Source organism: Molothrus aeneus, chromosome 5, assembly GCF_037042795.1.
Source record: "Molothrus aeneus isolate 106 chromosome 5, BPBGC_Maene_1.0, whole genome shotgun sequence".
Classification (NCBI taxonomy): domain Eukaryota; kingdom Metazoa; phylum Chordata; class Aves; order Passeriformes; family Icteridae; genus Molothrus; species Molothrus aeneus.
This window is the reverse complement of record NC_089650.1, coordinates 23,017,739-23,042,626: the sequence shown is the minus strand read 5'-3', so window position 1 is coordinate 23,042,626 and position 24,888 is coordinate 23,017,739. Positions and strand designations below refer to the sequence as shown.

The following is a 24,888-nucleotide window of genomic DNA, read 5'->3' as shown; positions in this document are numbered from 1 at the left end:
TCATTCCTGTTTGTTGGTGTTGTAGGTTTGATCATCATCAGAAAAAGTGAAGAGAAACTTGATTGTGGGACTCATCTCTGTGGGGTGCTTGCCCTTGCTGAGGAGACTTGGGCTTTCTCTGAACGTGCCCAGGCTACATGTGGTGATTTGTTTATGCTCCCTGGGGCTGGTTGCAGGGTCTTCTCTGTGCTCCTGCCATCCTCCTCATTACAGAAGAACTCTGGCTTTTTGGTCCACTGTGGAGTCTTCCCCATGCCTTGCATCCTAAAGATTTAGGTGGACTATTTTGATCCATGGCAGCCTGCTTCCTCTGCTTTATACCTGTGAAGGCAGAGTAACGAGAACAAGCTTACTTTGGCAGCTGACTGGAAGAACACTGGGACACATGCTCATGTGACTTGACTTTGATTTACCTTATCAAAAATACAGCATTATTGTCAACTTCAGCTCTAAATTATTGGCAGAAGTGGGCTCAAACTCTTAATCTGAACAAATACATGATTAACTAATTTTCTTCCCAGAAACTTTATCCAAGGCAAAGTAAAAATGCATGGATTTTCAAACTCCAGCTAAGAGTATTCAAGCAGAAAATGATTGAAGATGATCTTTCTCCACCTAGAGGGAATCTTGACATAAGGTTTGCTACCAGGTGATAAATATGCACCCCCATGGACACTGCTCAAACTGGGCTTGTGTAGCCTCTATGTTTTTATTTTGTCCCTGCACATTTTACATATAGCAGTACCTGAAGTTCTTCAGAACTCTGTGCTCTGTATATTTTGATGCTGCTCTTTTCCAGAATTTACTTCTATTGATCTTTAGGTTAAAACTGCCCTCTTGGCTATTGAAAGCCGTTTGCTGATGAGAATCGACACTACCAGCATGAAAAACATTAGAGAAGAGTCCTTCTAATTAAGCAATATGAGGCCATGTAACTTACTGACTGTGGAGGTGTTGTTTCTTTTTTCTTCAAATGTTTAAGATTTCAATTGTGGCTGTCTGTACAGATTATATATGAAGTTGCAGTATATTGGGAGGTGCTTGGATCTGTTTATTTGAGATACTGCTGTGCCAAGAAATAAGTTTTATTTATCATAACAAGCAAACCAACAAAGAATAGTTTGGTCACAAGCAGCTTTTTCCAAGTGATACTAGCAGTAAGTAAGTTAGTCTCTTTTGTCAATGCTTAAGTTTTGGAGTTGGGTTATAACTGGTTTTTTGTGTAATGATGTTCAAGTAATACTACAGAAACGTCTGTCCTCCCAGTTTACGCTTAGATCAAACCAATCTCAGTGTAACTAATGTCGTCCTCAAATTTTTATCTCTTGCTAGTGACTAGAAAAGCATCTTATGGACAGTATCTCAGTGCTGTGGGTAAATGTTTCTCCTTAATAATATATGGTATTGCTGGACACAGAAATGCTTTTTGCTGTAGATTTGCTTATGATGTCTTTTAAAGTCTTGTAAATGAAAGCACTGCAATACAGTAGAATCCTGGGAAAGTCAGGTAGTACCTGTAGTGTCAAAATAAGAGCAATGCAGTTGGCAATTCTGTGTGTGTAGTGTGAGTGTGGTTACCTGGCTGATTCAGCAGTTTGAAACATTAAATTAGCTTCTTGTAGGTTTTGTTGATCAGAGACATAATTTCCTGATGTACTTCTGCAGAGAGCTGTGAGATTTCATGGAGTGTGTATCTGTTGCCTGACTAACTCCTGGTAGCTATCTTCAGGACTTTTAATGAAGTTATGGTGGGAGAGCTTTTCTTGATTTAAGTTAAACATGAGAAATTTTATACTTTATCTTTTCTGTGTGAAGTACAGGCTCAACAGGTAAAAAACTGGGCTCCTCCCCAGTTGTCTTATCAACATGGATCACTGACAAGACTTTGTGAAAGTAAACCTGTATGTAAGTTATAAACTTGTAGAGACAAACCTAATCCAAGTCCTAAGTAAAATGGCTTTTAAAATAAATATAAACTAGAATTTATAGCTCTTTTGCATAAAAAGTTTGTGAAGAGATTTATTCTTTAACCTCATTGAAGTTTGTTTGAAAACAGATCAGGCATTAATTATGTTTGATTTTATAAATTTTCACTCCTTATTTGTAGCAAGTAGAACTTGTATTGAAAAAGTATTGGGTAAAAATGAATGTGCACGTATGGAGGGAGAAACTTCTGCCAACTTTTCAGGCCATGTGTACTAACACATTGGAGCTTCTATAAGTATCAGTGGAGGCAAGAAATCTCAGTTCCAGACTATGGGTGGGTTAATATATTCAAGATGTTTGTAGTATTTAGTGATTGGGAATGTCAATTCACATGTCAACATTCTGTAATTGATTGCTGATTGCCATTCTCTTACTCAAACTGTGTATTTTTCTTGAAAATTCAAAATGCAACTTCATTAACTTTGGCTTGATGCTCCTAAAGAGAAAATTCTGGCATTGTTCTTCATGTGCTGAATCAGGAACACAGTCAGGAGATCTGTTCACTTTTTTTTCTCCTTTTCTTTCTTTCTTTTCTAAGTGAGCTGTAGACCACAGCATATTCAAAAACCATGAGTTACGTGAAGAGAAATTACTGCTGAATTACCTGATTAAAAAAAACCCTCAAATTCTTCATCTTAGTTTGACTATATGTAATCAGAGTCACTTAAAGGCAAAATACTTGATTCAGACTTGGAAATAGTTTAAATGGGATAGTACAGAAAAGCTGGTAGTCTGTCAGAGTCTGTTACTGCTCCAGCAGTTTTCCTTGAGTTCTCTCCTATGTAGAGGAATGACAGCAGCTGGCTATTGCTCCTACACCATATCTCTAGATCCAGAAGTACAAAGTGTTTCATATTTTTAAAGTAAATAATTTTACTGTCTCTGCTTCATCTTGACCTTTTCAAGAATGGCTTCTATGGTGATGTCTGGGCAGGGGTTTGATGATTATCACTACTTACTCTATTGTGGTCGTCTTCAGTTAAAGTCAAGAGCTCCAGTTAGTAGCCAGCTGCTGATGCTGCTGCTCCTAGGGCTGACCTAGGTGTGGAAACATTACTTTGAGACAGAAAGGTGTGGTTCCTGTTGGCTTTCTGGGGGAGCAATTGCAGCTTTAAAAAGGAATCTCTGGATTTTTTGACTCTGATTAAAGAATGTAGATTTTATTATATACATATTAGGCTACTTTTCCCTTAATTTTTTTTTCCTTTTGAGGTCTTTTTAGAAACTTTGAGGAGTGAGACAGGCTCATCCTGTCTCTGTACTATTCAAACTATTCTGGATTATCACAGTTCATGCTTAAAAAGACCTGAGAAGGTTTCATTGCTTCATGGCATCCAGTAGGACACTGAGTTATGAGGAATAAAGCTACAGTCTGCAGAATCAGATGTTCATTTGGATTCTTTGTAAGTATCCACATGATTTTGGAGTGAAATGAAATTTTTTTACCTAAGTTAATGTTAGACATAGAAGTACAAACTTGTAGGGGAGGCACTGACATAGGTGCTTCACAGTTTGTAACTAGGGAAGGGATGCAGTAATAGTTTGTGTTTTACTAGTATAAGACAGCATTTCCAATGCAGTCTACGGCTTTACTTTATGCCAGTCTTCTAATTTCTGGCATCAGCTGCCAGTGAGTTTCAAGATGGAATTGTGTGCACTGAGAAGTGCTTGGACTTTGACAAAGAGTTTTTATTCTTCTGGGCTCAACGCTTTGCATTATTACTTGGTTAGCAGAAGCACTCAAGCTGGAATCACTACTCATCCAGAACCTATAGATGAGCTGTATAAGGCTTTCTTTCTCTGTCTTAAACTTGTTTGGGTGCTTTTCTCCCCTTCCAACCCAACCAAAAAGTCTTTTTGCTTTCATGCATTATGGAGAAACATGAGAGATTTAATACTGTTGTTGCTAAGAAATCAGTAATTAGGCTGATATTATGTCCATGTTTGCTGTTAAAAATGACTTGAAAGTGGCATCATAACTGTTGCTCTGTAAAGGTCAAGTTATTTGAAAATATTGGACAACTGAGTTAAAGGCTAATAAAAACATTTTAATTGAGAAGGTGGAGAAGAAACAAACATTAAATACTCTGTTACCTGTTTCTTGAAGGTTGTTTAAAATAAATTTTTAACACATACATAAGAAACTTTGAGAATTACTTAAAATTGCTTCTGTCTCAGATTTTCTGGTGTCCTAACTAGCATCCTTGAAATTGGGAAAGCAATGGAAGGGAACTGAGGGGTAGTTACTAACCCATATCCTCATTCTGAAGTGTATTCAGCTGTGTTATTAAGCTTCAGAGTGAATAATTCTTAGTTTTATTCATGTCTCAGTAACAAGGAAGAAAGGTTATCTTGTACATTGATTTGTACTCTTTCTATTGAAGAAAAACAGCTCAAACAGTCTGTGAAATCACAAACAATGTTCAAGGGGACTCTTGGCTAGGGGCAAGACATGTGGGGTGGTCAATCCCCCCACTTAAACAGAAAATTTACTACTTGCTGTGTGTCTTGTGTGAGGGTTTTTTGATAATACTAGTATGTGGCTGCTACACTTCCCTAGTTTGTTATCACTTTGTTATCACTTAATATTGCTGTGACAACTTGGCACTTCATAAGGAGAGTTAAAGAATTTGGAAGGTTCCTGATACACTTAGCAGGTTGAGAAAAGAAGCCATAAGCTGTGATCATGCTGATTTGGGTTTTATAGCCAATTTTCTACAAGCCGTTTTGGTAATTCTTACTGGCTAAAGGAATATATGTGTGTCTTTTCTTTGCAGCACCATGCACTATAGAGTGCATATCTCTTCAGTGTCATCAACTTCTATCCTTTTTTGTGCCTGTTCCCCCCTGCCCCTAGCAGCTCTAACTTGCCAAGTATTATTCCCGAGATAATTTCAGAAGTGTGTGTGTTGGCTACTGGATACTATTCCCCCAAGACCACAAGTGCTGCCTATTAACGATTAAAAATCTTAGAATCTTTGTAAAAAATCCAGAGAAAAAATTGTGTAGTGTGCTTTTGCTCTGATGACAAGTTACATTTCTTTGGTTATGCTTTGTGTGGTACTGTTTCTGTACCTGCTTCTTCAGGGGCAAATAAGAGAATTCTTCTGCTATAGAGGAAGGCAATTATCTAATAGATACTTAAATCTCTGGAGATCTGTTTGCTGGAGTTTTAACTGAATTTTCTTTTTCCTTCATTTGGATAACATAAATATCCAGGAATGAATAAGAAAACTGCTTACAGGTTTTTTGCACTGGACAGTAGAACTGCTGTGGTTTTAAAGGGTACAGCTGGATAAGCAGGCTAGGACTTGTAAAGATGCTGCAGTGGTCTTGTTCATGCTGCACTGTGAAAATGCAAATCAAGAGTTTTTTTATAATGTAAAAGCTGAGCTGTCCTTGAATGCAAGTTAAAAAAAAAATTATATGCTTCATTCTGGGCATACTGTGTTGGTGTTCTGTGCCAGATTGTTCTTCAGTTGTGGTATGACTTTCAGATCAGACCAGTTGGAATATTTAGTCTGTGTGAACTAATGCAGCTGGAGCAACAGGTCAAAAGTAAATCCTTCTGGAAAATTATCCAGAAGGTAATGGCTGCAGGCAGAGTTATGCAAATGGGTTATATTCAAATACAGTCTTAGTCTTACAGCCTCAAGTGGGCTGATTTTCCTGTGTGTGTAAGAATTTCTGGGTCATTGCTCTTTAAAGGATGTGGAGTTCTTCGGACCTGAGCTGTTCTTTCTAATTGGATCTGAGAATATTTGCCATTATTATTAAGAATGCTATCTAGTACAAACTAACACAAGAAACTTTTGTTATAGAATGGCATGTTCTCACCTCTTCTGTGAAGGAAGAAATGGACTGATAAAAACTCTGATACCTGGAAGCTTGGAACAAATGCTGGGGTTTTTTTTCATCTTTTGGGTGAAGGCATCCTACAGAAATGTGAATAGCTTGAATGGTACCAGGAGATCAAATGAAAATGGGAGATGGTGAGAGGATTACCTAGGAGACAGGAAGAGAGAGCTGAGCTGTGTCATGGGAGGTGGAAGAATATCCTGAACAGCAGAGCAGAGGGGAAGGGTATTGGTGATGTGGTGACTGTGGTGGCATGTTGAATTTTTGTGAATTTTGGAGTTTAAGTTCTAAATTAATCTGTAGATCATGTCTCAGTGTATGTGGCACCTTAGTAGGAACTAGATAGAACACAACGCTGTGGAGAAATTGGACTATGGCACAGTGATGTGTAGACACCCCAAGTGCAAAGCAAGTGTTTGACGCTGGAGTGCTGTGTGAGCACCATAAAGCCCCTCCATTGCCCAAACAGCTGGTTTAATAGCCACCTGTGCTTGCTGTGTGATTGGCAAGTTGGTGTATCTAGATCATGTTTCTGACAGTGACTGGCAGCAGATGCTCTGAGGAGAAGCTACAAGGCATGGAGTAGTAGCCTTTTTCCCAGTAATGTGAGATTTAGGGATTTCAGAGTAGTTCAGATGGAACATATTTAATATTAAATGAGAGCAGACAGATTTATTTTTGTTTTAGTATTACATGTTATGGTCTCTACAACATGCATTGACAACAATTTGTGAGGTATGATTTGCTGTATACAAATGTGTAGAGGTATAGCTATTTTGCTTCACTTGTTGCTTGAGCATCTACTTTGTCAGAAGGAAATAACCATGCTGGAATATATATACCAATATTACATGGTCTGTGTGTGACAGAGACTTAAACTATGTAAACTAATAATTGTATAGCCCATTTCTAATTCATTATCCAATTGCTTTAGACATGTAATATCTATATATAGTGATACTGTAAGTACAGAAAATAAAAATTAGGGGCCTGCAGAAAGTGGAAGAAAAGGAATCCTAGAACTGAATGTGGGAAATTAATTTTTACAATTAGAGGCCAATATTATTCTTGTAATTTCATTGAGTGAGATGACCTACATGCTGGGATAGTGTTGTCTTGTATAATTATGTCCAGACTTTATGAGCTTGTGGATGAATTTGTCAAAATCTTACTTGGCCTTTTCTGAATAAATTATGTCTTGATTCTGTTAATGACTTGTAAGAAAGTAAGTTATCTGAGTAAATAATATCTTACTTGGCATTCATGTGTCACTGTAGCCCTTTATGCAGTGTTCTGGGTGCTGTAACAATAAGCCAATAATGACCAATTCTTGGTTCAGTTTAAATGAGAGAAAAGTATCTTTTTGTGGTCTATAACTTCTTTTTCTTTGCCATGTAACTGTCTTAAAATAGTTTGTGTTCACTTTGGGTTTATAAAGAATGATTAGGTCCCTTTTCATTTAGCAGGAGTCATCTGACTATTTTTGTTATTAGCTGCCTTGAAGGCACGAGGTAGAAACTTCTCAGGTGCTTTCTTTGGCTGTGTTGCACTGTTACTGAACATGCTGCTTGAGCAGTTGCTACTTCTAGATGTTTGTTTCTGTGTTTTCACAATAATTGAGCCGGCTTCTGTATGGCTGTGTGATGGAGATGAAGGATGGATTTAGTTAAATATTACCATGCAGAGATAGTTATGTTTTGGTCTTTTGGTTCAAGTGATGGTACAGCTGCTTATGCTGGCAGAATTTGAAGTCTGAGACCGTGAGGGTGAGCTCCCTAGGCACCTGTAGGGAGACACAAAGCAGGGGAGTGTCTAGAGGCTTCAGTTTTGACCTCTGAGCTAAATAACTTGGGGCTAATCCTAGCCAGTGTAACAGTGTTTTCACAAGTACTGAGATGACTGCATGATTCCTGGTCATACTTTCCAAACATTTGGGACTTAGTGTCTTAACTTTTCTTAGAAGTTGTTTGTCCTGTGATCAAAATGTAGTTGTAGATTACAAACACAGCAATAAACATCCCAGAAAGAGGCCGTGGGGGATAATGGACTTTGTAATTACAGAACATGATTTTACAATCCATAGTGCATTTGCTTTAAATGTTCAGCACAGTCAGGAAATAGAAGTAGGAAGTGAATTTTCCTTGGTCTCAAATGAAAATTAGCTTGGATGAATTCAGGAGCCTGCTTGCTTGCTACTGAAGTGTCTTTGTTCCCAGTAACAGAGCCACAAAACTCAGAAAAGCATAGCCCTTTTTCAGTACTCCTGAAAATGTTGGCTGTCTCATATGTCAGTATTGCTAGCCAGGTGATTTTGATGTGAGTTGAAGGGCTGGTGGGAGAAAGCGACCTCTCTTCTTTGGTAGGGCTCAAAAAAAGACAGGCAAATACAGGGTAGCACGTCAAAAAGATGGAAAATTATGTGGAAGTTTCACAGATTCTTCTGAATTGTGTGGATGACTTTGTGAAAACAGCTAGTCTTGTGTCTGTTACAAGGATTTGGTATGTTGGGAACTTTTTGCCATATAGATTATCTGCTAACTCACCAAATCTCCCTCAGTTCTGTTTTTAAATAGTAAAAATTAGTTTTTCTTTGTAGTGTGCCTATGAAAGGTTTTAAGGTGAAGCTTCAAGTGGTCACTGCAATGCAATGAAGTGATAGCCTTTCTTACTTGCAGTCTGAAGAAGGTGGGTGTTGTTTTCCTTCTAATAGTCACTAGTGGAAGCAGGTTGTCTTAAATGTGCCTCAGCTGACTTAAACGTACCCCCCTGGCAAAGCTGGCCAGAAGGAGAGTGCTGTGCTGACAGAGCTGCTGACTCTACCCTGCTTCAAGGAAGGGATAACCCATTATTGCTGCTGTCTGCAGTCTGCTTGTCCTTCTCCCTCCAGCTTGTATGTGGATCAACACGGAGGTGAAGCGTAGAAAGGGAAGTGATCCTGCAGCAGAGTGGGAGCAGGGGTCTTGCCAGGGGGAGCTGCCTTCCCAGTAGCATTATATGGGCAAGCATCTGCATACACTGAAGTTTTGAGACTTCTCATGGCTGATGAGTTTCAAGAGATACAAGGCCAGGAAAAAAGCATGGGTTTCTGTTTGCGTAAGTTTAATGAGCCCTTACTAAAGGTTCAGTGCATAGACTCCGACCTGTTTCACTTCAAGTGTCAGGTATGTTTCAACTTCAAGTGAAACATTAGCTAATGCATGTCTGGATTTTTTTTTCCTTCAAGAGGCCCTAAGTCTCCAAATACTTTCTGGGATGTGAGTCTTTACTGAGTTTTTTTCATAACTAGATTTTGAGAACTTTTGTCTGTGACACTTGTGTTTTCTTAAAGCAAGTAGCAAGGCTGGATTCACTCCATTGTGTGAGAAGAATGTGTCTGTATTCTCTGGAGCTAGCTGCCCCTCCTGGAGGAGAACTTAAACTGTAAGGGACGTGTTTACTAAAATGAACTGCTAGCAAATGGAGATGTTCTCATGTCTGCTTTGGAGAGATGAGGAGTGTGTGTCAAGTCTCAAACTGTTGAGGAAAAACAAGGCATAATAAGTTTATTTTTCCCCCTGCCTCCTCCCCTCCTTTTTTTATGACCCCTTTTAAAATTAAATAGGGAAGATATACTGCTGGAAGTTAAACTTGTTTGCTCACCTCAAGTGCAAGAGAGAAAGGCAGCAAGCATCTGCATCCTAAATGGGCTGAAATCACTAGGTATATTAGAAGTTGTGTTTAGGTCAGTACCCTCAAATAGTAGGATCACTTTTTCCTCAGCTGCAAAGTCCAGAGGATTTTATCAGGAGTAAGAATTGTTTGGTGAAGCTGATTAGACACAGCTGCCATCTGCTAAGTAAGCACTTAAAGTTAATAAAAATGTCTCCATTTTTTCCCTTCCGTATGTGTTTGGAAAAGAACTTATTAGTTGGTACAGTACAAGGGATAAAGCACAGAATTTCATATTTCTGTAGTTTGGATATTACCTTTTACAAAATCGCTACACCTCAAGCATGCTGCTGGACATTGTCCACTTCTACTTCATCTCTGTGCGAATATTTTGGCATAGTGTCCTGTAAACAGGATGGCGAACTGTTGGAGCCATGTTTGACTTCAGTCATTGGAGTTTTGGATATGTATGTACAAATTCTATCTGCTTGTAAAGCATGTGTAGATGTGCACAGTCTTCTTCCTTTTCTCCTGAGACGTGATTAATTTCATCTCTTTGAACTTGATCCCAAAGACAAAATACTCTGGATCAAGCACAACATATAATACTGCCTTTTGTTTTTTGCTATTGCTTCATTACTTTTCCTGTGCTGTTATCTGGAATTGTTCAGAATGGTCTTAGAGCTGACTAGTTACTCTGTGTTTGTTGGTAGTGCATGAACTATATGCAGAATGCATTTTTGATGCCTTACTCTGCATGTTATTCCAGTTTTGAAAAGAAACAAGCGCTGTTCCGATGCAGATTTCAGACACAAATCCTGGTATATAAACCCTTCTGAAATGGAGACACACTCCAGTGGAGAATCTCTAAATGGGATGCTTGAATGGTCTGTGGCCAAGTAAATAAATATTTCCTCAGTTTCAAGAAACATGGCACACAGCTGCTCCTTACTCCTTGTTGTAAAATAACAGGCCATTTGCTGACTGAAGCAAGCTATTGACATTATTGCTAGCAGCTGCTGAACTCTTGGTGTTAACTTAAACAGCTCATAAATGTTAATTATGTTGCAGTTTTGTTAGAGCTCATCTGCATATCCCAGAGGCACTAGCTAATATGTCATGCTTTTTATCCACGTGAACTGATGACATTTCTTAGTGGAGATTCCAAATAATAACTTCCTAAGTCAGTTCAGTGATTTTACTGTAGCGGTGAAAGTTTCTCTTTTAACTACAGTTTCACTAGTACTAGTATAGCTTTACTTAAATGTGTTTCAATAGGCTCAGAGCTGCTGAGCATGTGGTGGATTGAGTATGAAGTATAAAGAATAGACGGAGTGCTTACTGACCTGTTGTTGGGAGATCTGTCACAAAGTTAAATCCAAAGCCAAACTGAACAAAATCTGTTGAGTTTATCCCTTTGATTTAAAGTCATTTTCATATTGTTATGGTTTTGTTGCTGTACAAGTGTGAAAAGCTTACACAAAGTGTTTACAGGCTACTGTAAAAGTGTGTGTTATCTGCCTAATAACTACTTAAATGATGTTTTGGGGCCTTTTAACAGTCCCTCCCATTTTTCAGCCAGTGGGGATGTGTTCTTTAAAACAAAGCTCCCAAACAATGTAATCCTTTTTTCCCTTCAGGTCAGATTCTGCTAGCATTCTTTGTAGGAAACGCTGGTAAACTTCCGGAACCTAGTTTTGAGACTGTCAAAATGATTGTGAATATAGTATGAATGAAAGCACAGATAATGAAATGAAAGCTGCTGTATTATCATAGAAGTTTAACTTTTTGATTTTAGTCATTGTGACAGTCAGAAAGAGGACAGTGTTGTTGCTAATGCATACTATATAGAGAAGTTATACTTACAGCATCTGATAGTTGTTCTCTCATCCTTACTTTTTTGTGGTAATTTCATTTCTCTCAAGGGCAGTGGTATATGTTTACCAGTAGTACACTTTGTGCTTGGAGGATATACTACCTACAAACTAGTTGGAATTGCAGGTAGTCTGGTCTTCTGGTATCAGCCTGTGATTGCAGGTTAACCTGGTGACAATGCAGCCATTCCCATACAAAGCTATACGCTCTCTGCTGTGTATTTGGATGGTGCTTTGATTGCGTGTGTGGTTTTACCTCCTCAGGGTTCTTTCCTGGCTGCTTGTAGAGGAATTTCTGTCCCTGAAGTGGTGTGCAGACAGGAATGAGTATTGCAGACTGATGCTAGACAGATCTGGTCCAGTAAGGTGGGGGCTCCCAACTTGAGCTGGAACCTCTTGGTCTTCTCAAGATAGACTTCATGCAAGAAAGTATGATATGGGGTGAGGAAAATCAAAATACAACCAATTGTTTGGTTTTTCTTTTTTAGGGGGGTGGTAAAAGTATTAAATCAGTGCTATCTAAGGCTAACATCAGACCATACTGAAATCTGTGAGCAAGGGTTTGGTCTCACAACAATTCAGTCATCTTATTTCCAGGGACAGAATTAAATGTCACTCTTCCTCAGATAGGGGTGTGTGAGATTTGGTTTCTGGATTTTCTCGTAAAAGCCTGGAGAAATACTGGACAGTACACAATCCAGTAGCTTTTGGTTAGAAATGAAACAGAAAACTTTTTGGGAGAGTAGAGGGGGACTCCAGATTTTGTGTGTGTGGTTCAATTATAATTCCATTAGTGATGTTTTGGGAAAAACATGGTTGTAAAAATAATTCTGTATTTTAAAAACTTTAGAGTTCACTTATTTCTAAAGAAGTGGTGTAGTTCATTAAAGCTAGTATGACAATCCAGCTATCAATTCTGGTCACATCTTTTCACTATTTATCAATGGGTTTTTAGTTTTTGTTCATTTGTTCCTTTTATTTTTCTTCCAAAGGTCCACCTAAAAATTCTACTGTTGCCCTTGATTTCTGCCCCATCTACATGCATATCTCGTGCAGCAGATGGAGACAGCTTGTTGAGATTGGATACAATTTCATATATCCAGAGCATCACTTAAAAGAAATAAGAAGAAAACACCCACATTAATTTTCTCAGTGGTGACTCCAAGTGTCTTGTTTTGAATCTGAAAGTAAATTTCCTGTGCTGCATCCTTAAACTGAGAATAGAAGCATACTCAAATGGCTGATTTCAGGAAATTAATAGTGACTTGAATATTGGCCTTCTTCAAAATTCTCGTTCAGAAATATCTTCTTGTGGCTGCACTCCAAATTAAAACTTGAGCTTTTTCAACCACATTGTGTGTATTTTGGCTTTGGTGTGAATTGGGTGCTGATGAAAAAGATAGCTGACTTGGATGGAAGTTTGACACATGTAGAATGATGTGTACCTTAAAAATCATGGCTAATGAAGTAGTCCTAAGGCTGATCTCAGATCAGTCTCTGGACCAAAACAATGAGATAGACAAAAGAAATAAATTATCCTGAGTAAGAAGCTTTCCTTGGTTTTGTTTGTTAATTCTGTAACCTCAAAAGTTTGAATGGATGACCTAAATGTTACTGCAAATCTCATTGTTCCAAGTCTCTGAGCAAAGGAATAAATTGTTCATAAACATTAAGTCCCGCATTCAAGGATTTGACTTTGGGTTTGTAAAGGACTTCAAGAAAGCAGTAGTTAAAGGAGGTTAATGTACATAGCATACAACAATGTATGGTATACACTGATTTCTTTGCAATCTGCATTTTGAAACCCATACAGGCCAGTGAACTACCAAAGTGCTTGTCTGTCCAGGTGGGGAGGGTGCATCACCAGTACCACCGTTTTATTATTTGTGAGGCTTGTAAGTAGGAAAAGACAATCAAATCGATTTGGCAGAAACTTGTGTTTTAGTATATAACTTGTGTGGGGAGAAGAAAAGTGATGAAAACCTGAAATGTTAAAAGGTACAAAAGAAAAGTTGTACACAGTTTAAATAATTTTTTTTCTTTTTATTTCCCGTTTACAGACCTTCAAGTGCTGACCTTCTTGGTCTATTAAGTTATTATAAACTTTTGCTGCTCTGCAAACATATAAAGATGTCTCGCAGCCCTGACGCTAAGGAAGACCCTGTGGAATGCCCTCTTTGCATGGAGCCTCTGGAAATTGATGACATCAATTTCTTCCCTTGCACCTGTGGGTACCAAATCTGTCGTTTCTGTTGGCATCGTATTCGCACTGATGAGAATGGACTTTGTCCTGCTTGCAGAAAGGTAAATCCCTGGAACAGCGGCTTGTCTTGCATATTTCACAAGGCTTTTGTATTGTGTTGGTACCAAAGAGAATCATCTAGCCATGACCTAGATCAAGGGTGAGGTGTTGGATCTTTCAGATTCTGTCTGCATATGTATTGAAGCTGTTACGACACAGCTGGTCTTGGTTTATTAAATTCAGAACCGGATTGGTAGGGGAAGCTTCGGATCAGAACTAAGGCATGCTGTGAGAACTGCTAAAAATAAAAATTCTTTGAGCTGGGGTACTAATGCATTAACAGAGTCTTTTCAGGAAGAATAGTGAGTATTCCAGCATTGGGTTTGCTGAGAGCTAAGGTTCAGCTAAACTGACAGAGTTGACTGAGAATCAAGTTTATAAAGACCTACTTGTTTTGTTGTGGCACTGGAGCTTTTTAATTCATATTTTAGTGGATACTAAATGTATAAAAACCTTTGGAAAGATATCCAGTGGTGTTAAATTTTGAAGCATTTCAAAGTCTAGACTGTGTGTCTAGTATTCTGATCTTGTTGACAGATGCTTGAAGGTAGTACTTGATATCTCCCTGTGTCTTGATGTCTGGCTGATTTGGTTGGCCACAACTGTAAATGTCAACTTCACTAAGTTGCCTGTTATTTCTTTTGAATTATTTTATTTCTCCTTCTAGTGTTTTGCTTAAACTCAGTATTTCCTTATCTTCAGTGTTTAATAAAATTCTTTTTCAGTATCTTCTTGTCTTTAATGACTTCCCTTGACTGTAACTTTCTTGCCTGGCCTTTCTCTTCTTGTAGTTGCAGCTACTTATGTCTTCTTGTTCTCCTACTATTTAATCCTGTTTAATGATCCTGTCCCTAGTTTATGCCTCTCTTGTCTTCCTGTCTCATGTTACAGCTTCCTTTTCAGCCCCCCAGTAATCTTACTGGGCCTCACTATCTTTATTCACTGCCACAGTATTTTATAAGCACTTCCAGTCATATTTTCTTGCTGCTCTTTTGAGCTTTGGCCACGCTAGAGCTGCTACTGTTGACCTGTGTTTGGATGCCTCAGAAAGCCTGAAGGCTCTCCCACAGCAGCATGTTTATTTAAAATTTCTGTAAATTTGCTGCAATATTTGAGCTCCATGTTCTGCAAGATAGATCCACGTGTTATCAGCCAAGTCATTCTCCACTTGGGATACCTGCTGTAGATGACACATGATGTATAGTAATTTCCTACAGTACAAGAAGATTTCTACTCTTCTGATACAACACGAGATTTCTGGGATTTCCTTGTCTAAGTCGCTTTGTTTTCCTGGATTGGTTACACTACTTTTTACCTGTTTGTTATTTGAAGTTTGTGAAATGTATTTGAAGAATCACAGAAGCAGTGTGCTGGTCACTGGTTTTGGGTGTCTGAATTTTTTAAAATATGCTCACCTCTTAATGTGGAATACTCTGCCCTATGGTTGGATGTGCAAATATTTTGCCTAATTGGATACAGTTTGTTCAGAAAAACTGTTCATGAGGAAACCTCAAGTAAGTGCTATGATTGGAGTGAAACATACTGGCCACTCCTGGAGAGAAAGGAGACATCATCTTTCATAACGGATGAGGATTATGTTGATACGTTCTTCATTTATGGACTGCAAGATATTCTTGAGTGGATTTGGAGCTGTATCATCACTGGATTGTAAGAGACTGGCCTGAAGAAGTCCGGCCGAGGAGGACATCTCTTCTGTGGCACAAAGACATTGTGATGCAGAGACCACACCAGGATCTTGGGAATAAATAGTCTTGAGCTACAGAGTTACAGCATTAAATAAGTGAAGAAGCCATCTTTTGAAGTGTGCTGGACAGAAGGAACCAGGTATGTGTATTTGTGTTCAGTGTGTCTACGTAGTCGCTGTCTGTGCATAGTAAGGCTTCTGGGGAAAGAGCTGAGCATTTTTCTGTTTGTAGCTACTATGGTGTACATTGATCGTGGCCACTTAAAATGCTGAAGCACAGAACATGGCAAAGCAGCAAAGTTTTAGCAGGAAAGTTTATAGTAGGTACAGTGGTTTAAACAGGTATGCCATATTCTTATGATGAGTATACCAGTGGAGGATACTTATTGTGAAATGGACTGTGGATAAACATATATTAAAACAAGGATGAGTTTGTTATTTACAATTACATAATAGAAACCTGCTCTTTGTGCCAATGTTACTGAATGCAGTGTGACTTACCCAGTAATTTGAGCACTACTCCATGGAGAGGAGCAGTGAACAACCCTATGTCCAGGGGTTTTGGTTGAAGTGTTTGGGGGAGATTTTGGAAAGGTCTGTAATAAAATAGCTTGGCTGAATGCTGTGGTGGCACATATGCCATTAGATCTTATCTGTGCATTGCATATATACCATTATCTTCTTAAGCTTCTTTAATTCACTTCTAACTGAAGAGATGTTAGCATGTGGTTTCTTCTGCCCAGGAGAGAGTACTTCTGTGTGTTTAAACTGTTTTATAACTTAATATCTGCACATGCAGAATACGTTCATGTCGTTGCAGTCAATTGATTTAGTCTGCCTTAAGTTTCCTCCTGTGAATAATAGTAGTACACAAGCATTTGCTTCAGTAAGGTGCTAGTGTGAATTAAACTTAAATGCTGGTTGGAAACTGGTACATCTTAGTATTAACATGTTAAAAACTTTCTAAACTTCATTAAAATCTTCTGAAATAGCCTTGAAAAAGCCTTATTTCTAGAGAAATAGAAATTGTTTCTATTTAATTCACTAACTCCGAAAGTACCTACTTCAAAAAAAATGGAGCTATCTGGCTTTGGGCTCCTGATGCCCTTCAGAATTGTAGGTATAGCCAGTTGTAAGATACCAAGCAAGGCTTCCTGTTTTTTCCAGTTAATTGATTTCTTAACTGTGAGTGAAATAGCTGCTAACTAGACAAAACAGAATGAAAATATGCTGTCTTCAGAAGAGATTTCTGTAGCCAGAAGCTGGTTTGCTTGTCAGCAGACTTGCTTTTTCTTTGCAGGGATATTTCTATTATCCTTTCTGTAAAATTCAGCAGTCTAGTTCCTGTTTGTCATGTGAATAATACATCCTGTCTCAATTGCTTAATTAGAACATGCCACTCTTAGCCCTTAATGTCAGTTCCTGCACTTTTTTTAATCCAGCAACAAAAAAACCTAGCTTGTTCATGTTTCTTAAGTATTTTGCTCTTCCACCAAATAACATAACTTGATAGACAGTTGTTCCTGTGGTGTGGCTTTGGCTTTTTCTCCAGTTCCTTGGCTGAGTGTCCTTTATCTCTCCTATGAGAGATCTAGCACCTTGTGCTAGAGATGGAGGGAAATAGCGTACTGCTTAGATGTATGATCAAGAAATTAACATGCTTTGTCCATGTTTCTCTTACTACTTCTGTGTAAAAGGAAGACTTAGTCTTAATGCACAGTCTCCAAATATCAGTGTTTCTTCCTGTGCTTTTTATCCCACAACTGAGTAGTTTGGTGCAGCAATTGATATTTTGAAATAGATAGGAAATTTCTTTTTAAAATGTAAGTATAATGGTGTATACTGTGCATAAACCTTATTCATTTCCTTTGTATTTCTTGTTTCAGGACCTATTTGGTAGCAAGACAACAAGTGGGAAATGCTGGTGCATCCATTCTGTGGAAGGAATGTGGCTTACCTGGGAATGACAAAAGCAAAGTGCTTGATAAATCACAGCTCAGCTTTCAACAATTGGGAAATGGGGGGAAAAAAGTCTGAAAGGAAACAAAACTGAAATAACAAGACAAAATTAGTCAGGAAGACTGAGAATTCATCAAGGTCTTTCTCTGATTAGAGAAACAAAGACTTCAAGAGACATTCAAACTTTTTGTGATGTTCTTGTAGGGACTACCTTGCACTTAGTGTAAAGAAAATTTGGTCATATTCCATGATGGCACACTTGTTTGGGGAACCTCAGTGTTTTTGTCTGAAAAGTGCTGGTATAACTTAAGTGAGAGGTGTCAGCTGAACTTAGTCAGTGAATTGGTCATGTTGATATTGCCTAATGTCTTGCATCTGAAAGTACATCAATGCTGATACCACTAGAGGTAGCTACTTTGTTTGGATCTCAAATCCTTTATCAGCTAAGGCATTAGAGACAGTATGTTAAGCAAGTATATTGTTTTAAAAAAATAAGCTGTAGTCATGTCAGTAGCATTTCCACTTTTTTTTTGCAAAACCTGAGAGGCTCTGTTATGTATAGTCCTCTCTCTACTTCTGATTTGTAGGGTTAGACAGCAAAAACAACATAGCAAATGGTGCTGTGAAGTATACCAGCTGTCAATCTACCTTGCTTGGCTTTCAGAGACTTGTTCCAGCAGTCTGCAGTGCATGCACCTGTTTGTAGTTGAACCATCATCCAAGTTTGTGAACTTCATCACTGGGAAACAATGACTCTGAAGATGAAATAATTTATTTCCCTATTTGGAGACTGATTTTTGTCCTTTATTTGAAAGGAAAATGATTTCTAATACTATTTAATATAAAAATGATTTCTAATACTATATAACCACACTTGTCTGAGTATCCATGGTGGACACCAATTGCTGCTGCTACTTAATGACTGAAGTTCCTATTCTGCTAGTCTCAAGCTTTCTGCTGTGATGGAGACATTTCTCTTTCCCTGATTCTCAAGCTGCCCAGTTGTGTTCTACTAGGAGTTTTTATGCTTTCCTGTAGAAATACAAACTACTGCTTGGACATAGAAATGTTCTGTTCAGGGTTATGCTTGAGCTACCCGGGATGTTTCCTGATTCATGTTCAGTACCTCCAGCAGCAAATAGCTGTACAGAGAAGGAATATCCTGTCTGATTTGCTACTCACTTGTGAATATGCTCTGAATGTGGCTGGACTTGGCAAGAAAGAAGCTGATGACTTTTGACACTGCTGTAGTTTCCTTGAACCTTCAGGAGCCTTACTGAATCTACTGAAAACATTAATGCATTTCTTGCACAGTACCAGAGAGCAGCACTCTTGCAAGTTTTGCCTTGCATAGTATGGGATGTGGAGTAGGAATTAATCTTTGAAAGAATGGATTGTGGATAGGACATCACTTGATATAGGGCAAGCCATATTTTTGGAACTATATCTGTTATACTGGTGCACTTTTCTTCCCATTCCTTTCTGAACACACTGATAACTGAGATAACTCACTCTTTGCCCTGAGTAGTCTTTCTTTCCTGTAAAAACCTAACATTTTTCTTCTTTAGTTGATGTGATTGACTAATACAGATTTTGAGAAGCTCATTAAGTGTAAAATTATTCTGCAGCTCAGAAGTCCTCATCTGTAGATGTGTTAAAACACAAGATAATAATTGGCTATAGCAAATCTCAAGTGACCTTACGAGTTGGTTGTTGGTGTTCATCAAGTATATTTTGAAATCTATATAATGTATTCAGTGTTATCTCTGAGTTAACTGAGTAACTAATCTGAGTAATACTATCTTTTTGAGAAATGTTATGGTTTTGACTGTTCTTCAAGAGTAACTTGAGCCCTTATTGTGTTTTCATGTTAAGGACACCTATCATGTTAAGGACACCTGCTAAAGTATCTTACATGTTTAAATTCCTTCGTGATACTAAAACATGTTCCAGAGGACTTGATGTTTGACTGTGAGATGCCATCTGCTCAAGTCAACTGTAGCATATTTGCAGAAGATATCTCATGTGTAGCTTAACAATGCTGAACTTTAAACTGAAGAATGGATTTCAATTTGTTTGGGGATATACTCAGAAGGCTATCAGGTCTGAGCACTTGGTGGCTCTTGGAGTAACATCATGCAACTATGAGGAAGATATGCTTTTAACCTAAACATTTTCATCTGTTGTAGATTTTTCTCAAGTTATTTAGTATGACAGCTAGTTTTGTACTTTTGTCATTAAGACAGTAAGGAAAAAGTTAAATTCATTTTTGTTGGACTTGCACACTGAAAGCTTTGGTTATGGTAGTACAAGCAAAGACCTTAGTTCAACATACTGGTGAGCTTGAGCTTAGCTTCTTTGTCTTAAGTTTTTGTCTTAATTCACATTTCCTGTACTCTTCTCATTTTTTACTTGGTGTTTAGAAACTCTTCCTTCTGTTTGAGATATGTTCTATGTACTTGTTTTTGTGCTTAGCATTGCTTTCTGTGTACAGTGTGAAACCTCACTTTTCAGTCTGAAAAAACTGGGGCAGGTAAGGAATGTGGGACTGCTTTGAGGAGTAATCTGGGGCAGAGGACAGTGCACTGTAGTCTGCAAGACCCAGCTAAAATAGTGCCTTTATAGCATGAATAGAGCGGTCTTTCTAGGTAACTCTGTACTTCTCTTGCATACTTTTGAGATTAAAATATACAGTGTTATATCTGTGAGGAGTTACCTGTAGGGATGGAGAGACCAAATTTCAAACTTGTATGTAAGCATGGCAAGAATACGGTCATTAATTGTGTTGAAATCTGTCTCTTCACTGGAAATTAACCATGTGAACTTTGAGTAGTATAATGATGTTACTGTCTTGAACTTAGTGGACCACTGAAACTACATTTGTATTTTCATTTCTTATCTCAGAAATACTTAAAGATACTTAAATGTCTTGAGTACATTTAAGTACCCAGATCTGTATCAGAAATAAAATAAAGTACATGCTTTCATCCTGCTTACACTAAGCTCTTGTTAGTGAAATTATAACAGGATGTGTTGGCTGTCATGTTGTAGCTGCTTGTGATGTTACCAAATTGACTAGGCAGCTGGGTTAGAATTTGGTTGCTCAAATCAATATTATGTCTATAAATAGAAGAATTCCATGTAAATGCAAGAAGTTTACCCTTCCCAAAGGACTGAGTATGCCTCTATAATGTGGGTGTCCATAACAATCAGATCAGTATAATAAAGAAATTTTTACATTAAAACATGGTGATTAATGGTTTTTGAAGGTGTTGTTTTAATGCTGTTTGTTATGTTTAGCCATATCCAGAAGATCCAGCAGTGTACAAACCACTCTCCCAGGAAGAGCTGCAGAGGATAAAAAACGAAAAGAAACAGAAACAAAATGAGAGGAAACAGAAGATATCAGAGAATCGCAAACATTTGGCCAGTGTACGGGTTGTACAGAAGAACCTTGTCTTCGTGGTAGGGCTATCTCAGCGCCTAGCAGATCCAGAGGTGAGCAGTTCACACTTACAGATCTTGCTCTTAACTTGATGCCATGAAACATTGGAATATCCTTGTGTTTCTCTGAAGGATACAAAATTAAGCTGTATTGAAATGGTTTGCTGCTATGAGGCCTCCACTTCTTAAGGGAACTTGGCTTCCTGCTCCATAATACCCTCAACAAGTGTTTGTCTCTGTCTTAGGGAGTACAGGTGCTCTGTGATTTTTTTTCTTTTTTTGGGGGGGGGGGGGGGGGTAATTGTTCTTTGTTTAATAATGGGAGCTTGATTTTAAGCTAAAAATAAGCATAAGGGCTGTTCAGGTACTCATTTTCCTAGGCTGGATCTGCTGGCACTATACAGCTATGTCATGAATCACCAATTCTAAAATGGGAGTTTGGTTGGAGTACAAAGAACTGATATACAGTATCACACAAACCTGTAGGGACAGAAGAAAAAAGCCAACCCTTGGAAGTATATACTAGGAAGAACCATAAGGATTATGTCCTTAAGAAGCTGTGGGGAAAAAGTTACTAAGTGGAAGACCCCAGAAAAAGTTGGCCTACTACTCTGCATCATCAAAAATAAGGTTTTCATTTGAGAAAACTGATTATATTTAAAATGCTTTATTTACTTCCATCATCAGTCATAGGTGCAGGTGGCCAATGGAGTAAGTGCTAATGCATAAAAGTATCTTGAATTAGAATATGGAGGAAATGTACTACAGGGTAACATAGATGTCTTCAAAATTACAGTGCCAGATTAAATTCACTTCATCAGACTAAATTATCTGGAGAAGTCTCAAACAGAAGTGGCTGTTTCTGAGGTCTCAGAGTATGGTCTGTATTTTGCTAGACTGTTAAAGAACAAGTGTAAAAAGCAAAGCTGCTTTTAGTGAAGGAGAAAAAAAGGGAGGATAAGAGGGAAGACAAAAAATCAAGTTAAAACTGATCTGGTGTATAACACTTCAGTGAGTACTGAAATATAGCAGCAAGTATTTGCAAGCACCTATCAGCACTGGCTTGGGGCTATTTTACCATTGAAAAATGCAGTATGAATTTATTATTGAAATTTAATTTCTTTGACCAGATGGAGGATTTGTAATTAAGAGAAATAGTAGTAAATACAGTTGATTTTTTTTTTTTTTTTTTTTTTTTTTTTTTTTTTTTTTTTTTTTACACCTCAGATAATTTTACACTGAATACTTGAAGTAACTAGGAATGGGTTGATTTGGGGGGGTGGGGATGTGCTGCACTAGGTGTATTGGTAGCAGTATCTCAATGACATACTAGAAAATAGTGTGTACTTACTAAATGTTGCATATAGCACAAGATGACTCGATCTTCAAGAAACCTAGCCTGAGAGAGATGAGCAAAAAAAAGTATACATTATATTCAGGTTTTCTACTTAAGCAGGCAAAAACCTCCTTCATAAATTGAGATTATTTGGAATGGGAGCTTGGCTGTTATGTGCTGTTTCTGGAAATATGTCTGTGGATCATAGTGGAGTAAAGTGGATCCTCTTCTGTTGACGTGCTCTTAGGAGAATTGTGAAGGCTGTGCTGTCATATTGTACCAGGAGTATAATCTGCAGTATGCTTAGGTAAAAGGGAGGTTTCTTTAGGATTGTCATTCTCTTCTGGAATGATGCCTTCAGGGTGGGTGTAGTATGTTTCAAGAGGGTGTAGACCAAATGAAGAACAGCTAGAAAGGACAATGAATGCCTGGTTGTCTATACAACATACCCTGTAGTTCTTTGGGATGTTCCCAGTGTGATGCTGTTAGTTTTTGAAGGCATTGATGCTTGCTTGGGAAGGGAGAGGGATAGTTTAATTTTTGGATCAGTCCAGTTCACCTGCACTGTCCAATGCTAATATGAAGATGGAGCAGAGGATCAAATCTTCCTTTATAACCTCTCAGGTTATTTTCTAGAACTAGAAATGCCCTTTTGTCTAGTTTCAGTCTGAGTAGTCAGTACTTTTGTACCTTCTTCCATCACAGAAATGGGAAAAAAAAGCTTTTGGTATAAATGTCAGATATGCTTCCAGTTTCATTGGTGCACAGGTAATGGTTATGCAGCAGAGTTGCTTGATATGCTGGTGATGTTCTTGATTTGCCCAGGATCCCTAAATGATTTGTTAGTGCTAACTGATTCCTGGGAGGGCAAGATTAGTATTTTTTTCCTTTATGGATGTGATCATCCCTCATTCATTTCAACATGATATTGATTCCAAAATGTTTTTTCTTGTCCCTAGAAATTTTCTTTTGTCTTCCTTTACTTAGTCTAGTCTTGGGAAAACTTGAGTTATCTTGAGCTAATTGGTTTACTCCCTTTTTTTTTGGAGTGTGGGGAATGGCAGTCAGGATTCAGCATTTTATACCTAGTAATTAATATAGCTGAATGCAAGTTTAAGGTGTATGGTTATTTGGAAATGAGAATTAATGTGATTTTTATTTTTTAAATCAAATTATAAAACAGGTATATACAGGAACTTCTTATGCTGAATGGGATATATTTTACCAGGGTGGGATTTGGGTAATCAGAGTACTGAAAGAATTTTTAAAAATACAACATGAAATGTGGGATATTTGTCATTCAAGTTCTGCGGTGACAACATACTTTGTATTGCAAGTAACTGTGTTTTTATGTGGGAAAACAAATCTAAATCTTTGTGCTCTTCTTTTAGGAGAGACCTGTTTTTTATTAGTTAAAGGTTTTAGCTGCACAGTTTTGCAAAAGAATAAGTACACCTCTGTATGAATTATAAGTTTAACATTTGAACTTTCTTTTCTTGTAGGTTTTGAAACGACCAGAATATTTTGGGAAGTTTGGTAAAATACATAAAGTTGTCATTAATAACAGCACATCATATGCAGGCTCACAGGTAAGTCAGAGGTCTTTGTCATTTTTTTACTTTAATTCCTTTAGAGAATACATGTGTGCAGAGTGATTCTAGGGCTCCCTATTTCTGATTAAGCAATAGGTAAGAGTGTAAAAAGGAAAAAAGGCCTTGCAAGAATCAAACTACCATTAAGTTACTGAGGCATTTTCCAACCAGGCTCTTGAAGCTGGATGCAGAATGCAACATAGAGAGATTGAAAATTGGGAGACAGGATGAGAAACTTCAAAGAAGTAGCAATATAGCATTTAGTTGCTAGTCTGCATTTTGGGGATAAAATGTCTTTTAAGTATTTTTAGAACATTAATGCAACATACTGATGCATTTCTCTTTTCTTCATTCTTCATGCATCACAAATGAGTTTTTATGGTTACTACCTTTTTTCTCAGTTTCTTGTTAAAAACATCAAGCCCTTAATATACCAGTTTATTAAGTGATGGACTAAAAAAGTTACTTAATGATTAGATCTGTTTAGGGAAAGAAAAACAAGTAAATAGTGTGTTTTCTTCCTAGGGTCCAAGTGCCAGTGCATATGTAACCTACATCCGGTCAGAAGATGCCCTCAGAGCCATACAGTGCGTCAATAATGTGGTGGTAGACGGCAGAACACTTAAGGTGGTAACATTTATGTGTTCTTGCATATGTGTGCTAGAACATTAATATCAGGGATTGGCATACAGTTTTGTTTGTGTTGGCTTTTGACTTCTTTTCCTGGTATTAATCTCAAAATGGAAGTTCAGTGAGCATCCAGCTGGCAGTGTTTTGGTGGGTTGGCAGATAACTTCTTAAAACAAAGTTTGAGGCTAACATGTACCTCCTGTCCATGCTTATGGTGGCTTTTTTGTTGTATAGCATAATAGTACAGTGTGAAAACCCACTGTTTGCTTTTATAGAATGTTTCTGTAGTCCATACACCACACCTCTCAAAAGCTCCCTGGGAAATCAAAGGTTTTTTTCCTTTTGGTGTCTGTGCAAACAGGTCTTCAGGCTGATTTGGCCAAATTGGTGGCTATAGAAAATCTAGTTACTATTCATTTCCTGACCCTGCTTACATGTCTCCTTATGATTATGCAAATATTTACTGAGGTTCTTACTTAGGCATTTATTTAGATTAGGATGCATTTTTATTTTCATCCAATTATCTAATCCTCAAGAATATATATATTTCTTAT

At 37.9% G+C, this 24,888-nt stretch overlaps 1 protein-coding gene across 5 annotated transcripts in view; it reads left to right on the top strand.

Moving 5' to 3' along the window:
* Positions 1-24,888, top strand: part of CNOT4 (CCR4-NOT transcription complex subunit 4) — an 82,750-nt gene that overhangs the window by 26,518 nt on the left and 31,344 nt on the right. For all 5 annotated transcript variants that reach the window (XM_066549856.1, XM_066549858.1, XM_066549854.1 and 2 more), the window contains exons 2-5: positions 13,427-13,670; positions 20,633-20,830; positions 23,615-23,701; positions 24,230-24,331. In XM_066549856.1, coding sequence (XP_066405953.1) covers positions 13,497-13,670; positions 20,633-20,830; positions 23,615-23,701; positions 24,230-24,331 — 561 coding nt within the window. In that variant the 5' untranslated portion in view covers positions 13,427-13,496. The remainder of the gene's footprint in view (positions 1-13,426; positions 13,671-20,632; positions 20,831-23,614; positions 23,702-24,229; positions 24,332-24,888) is intronic.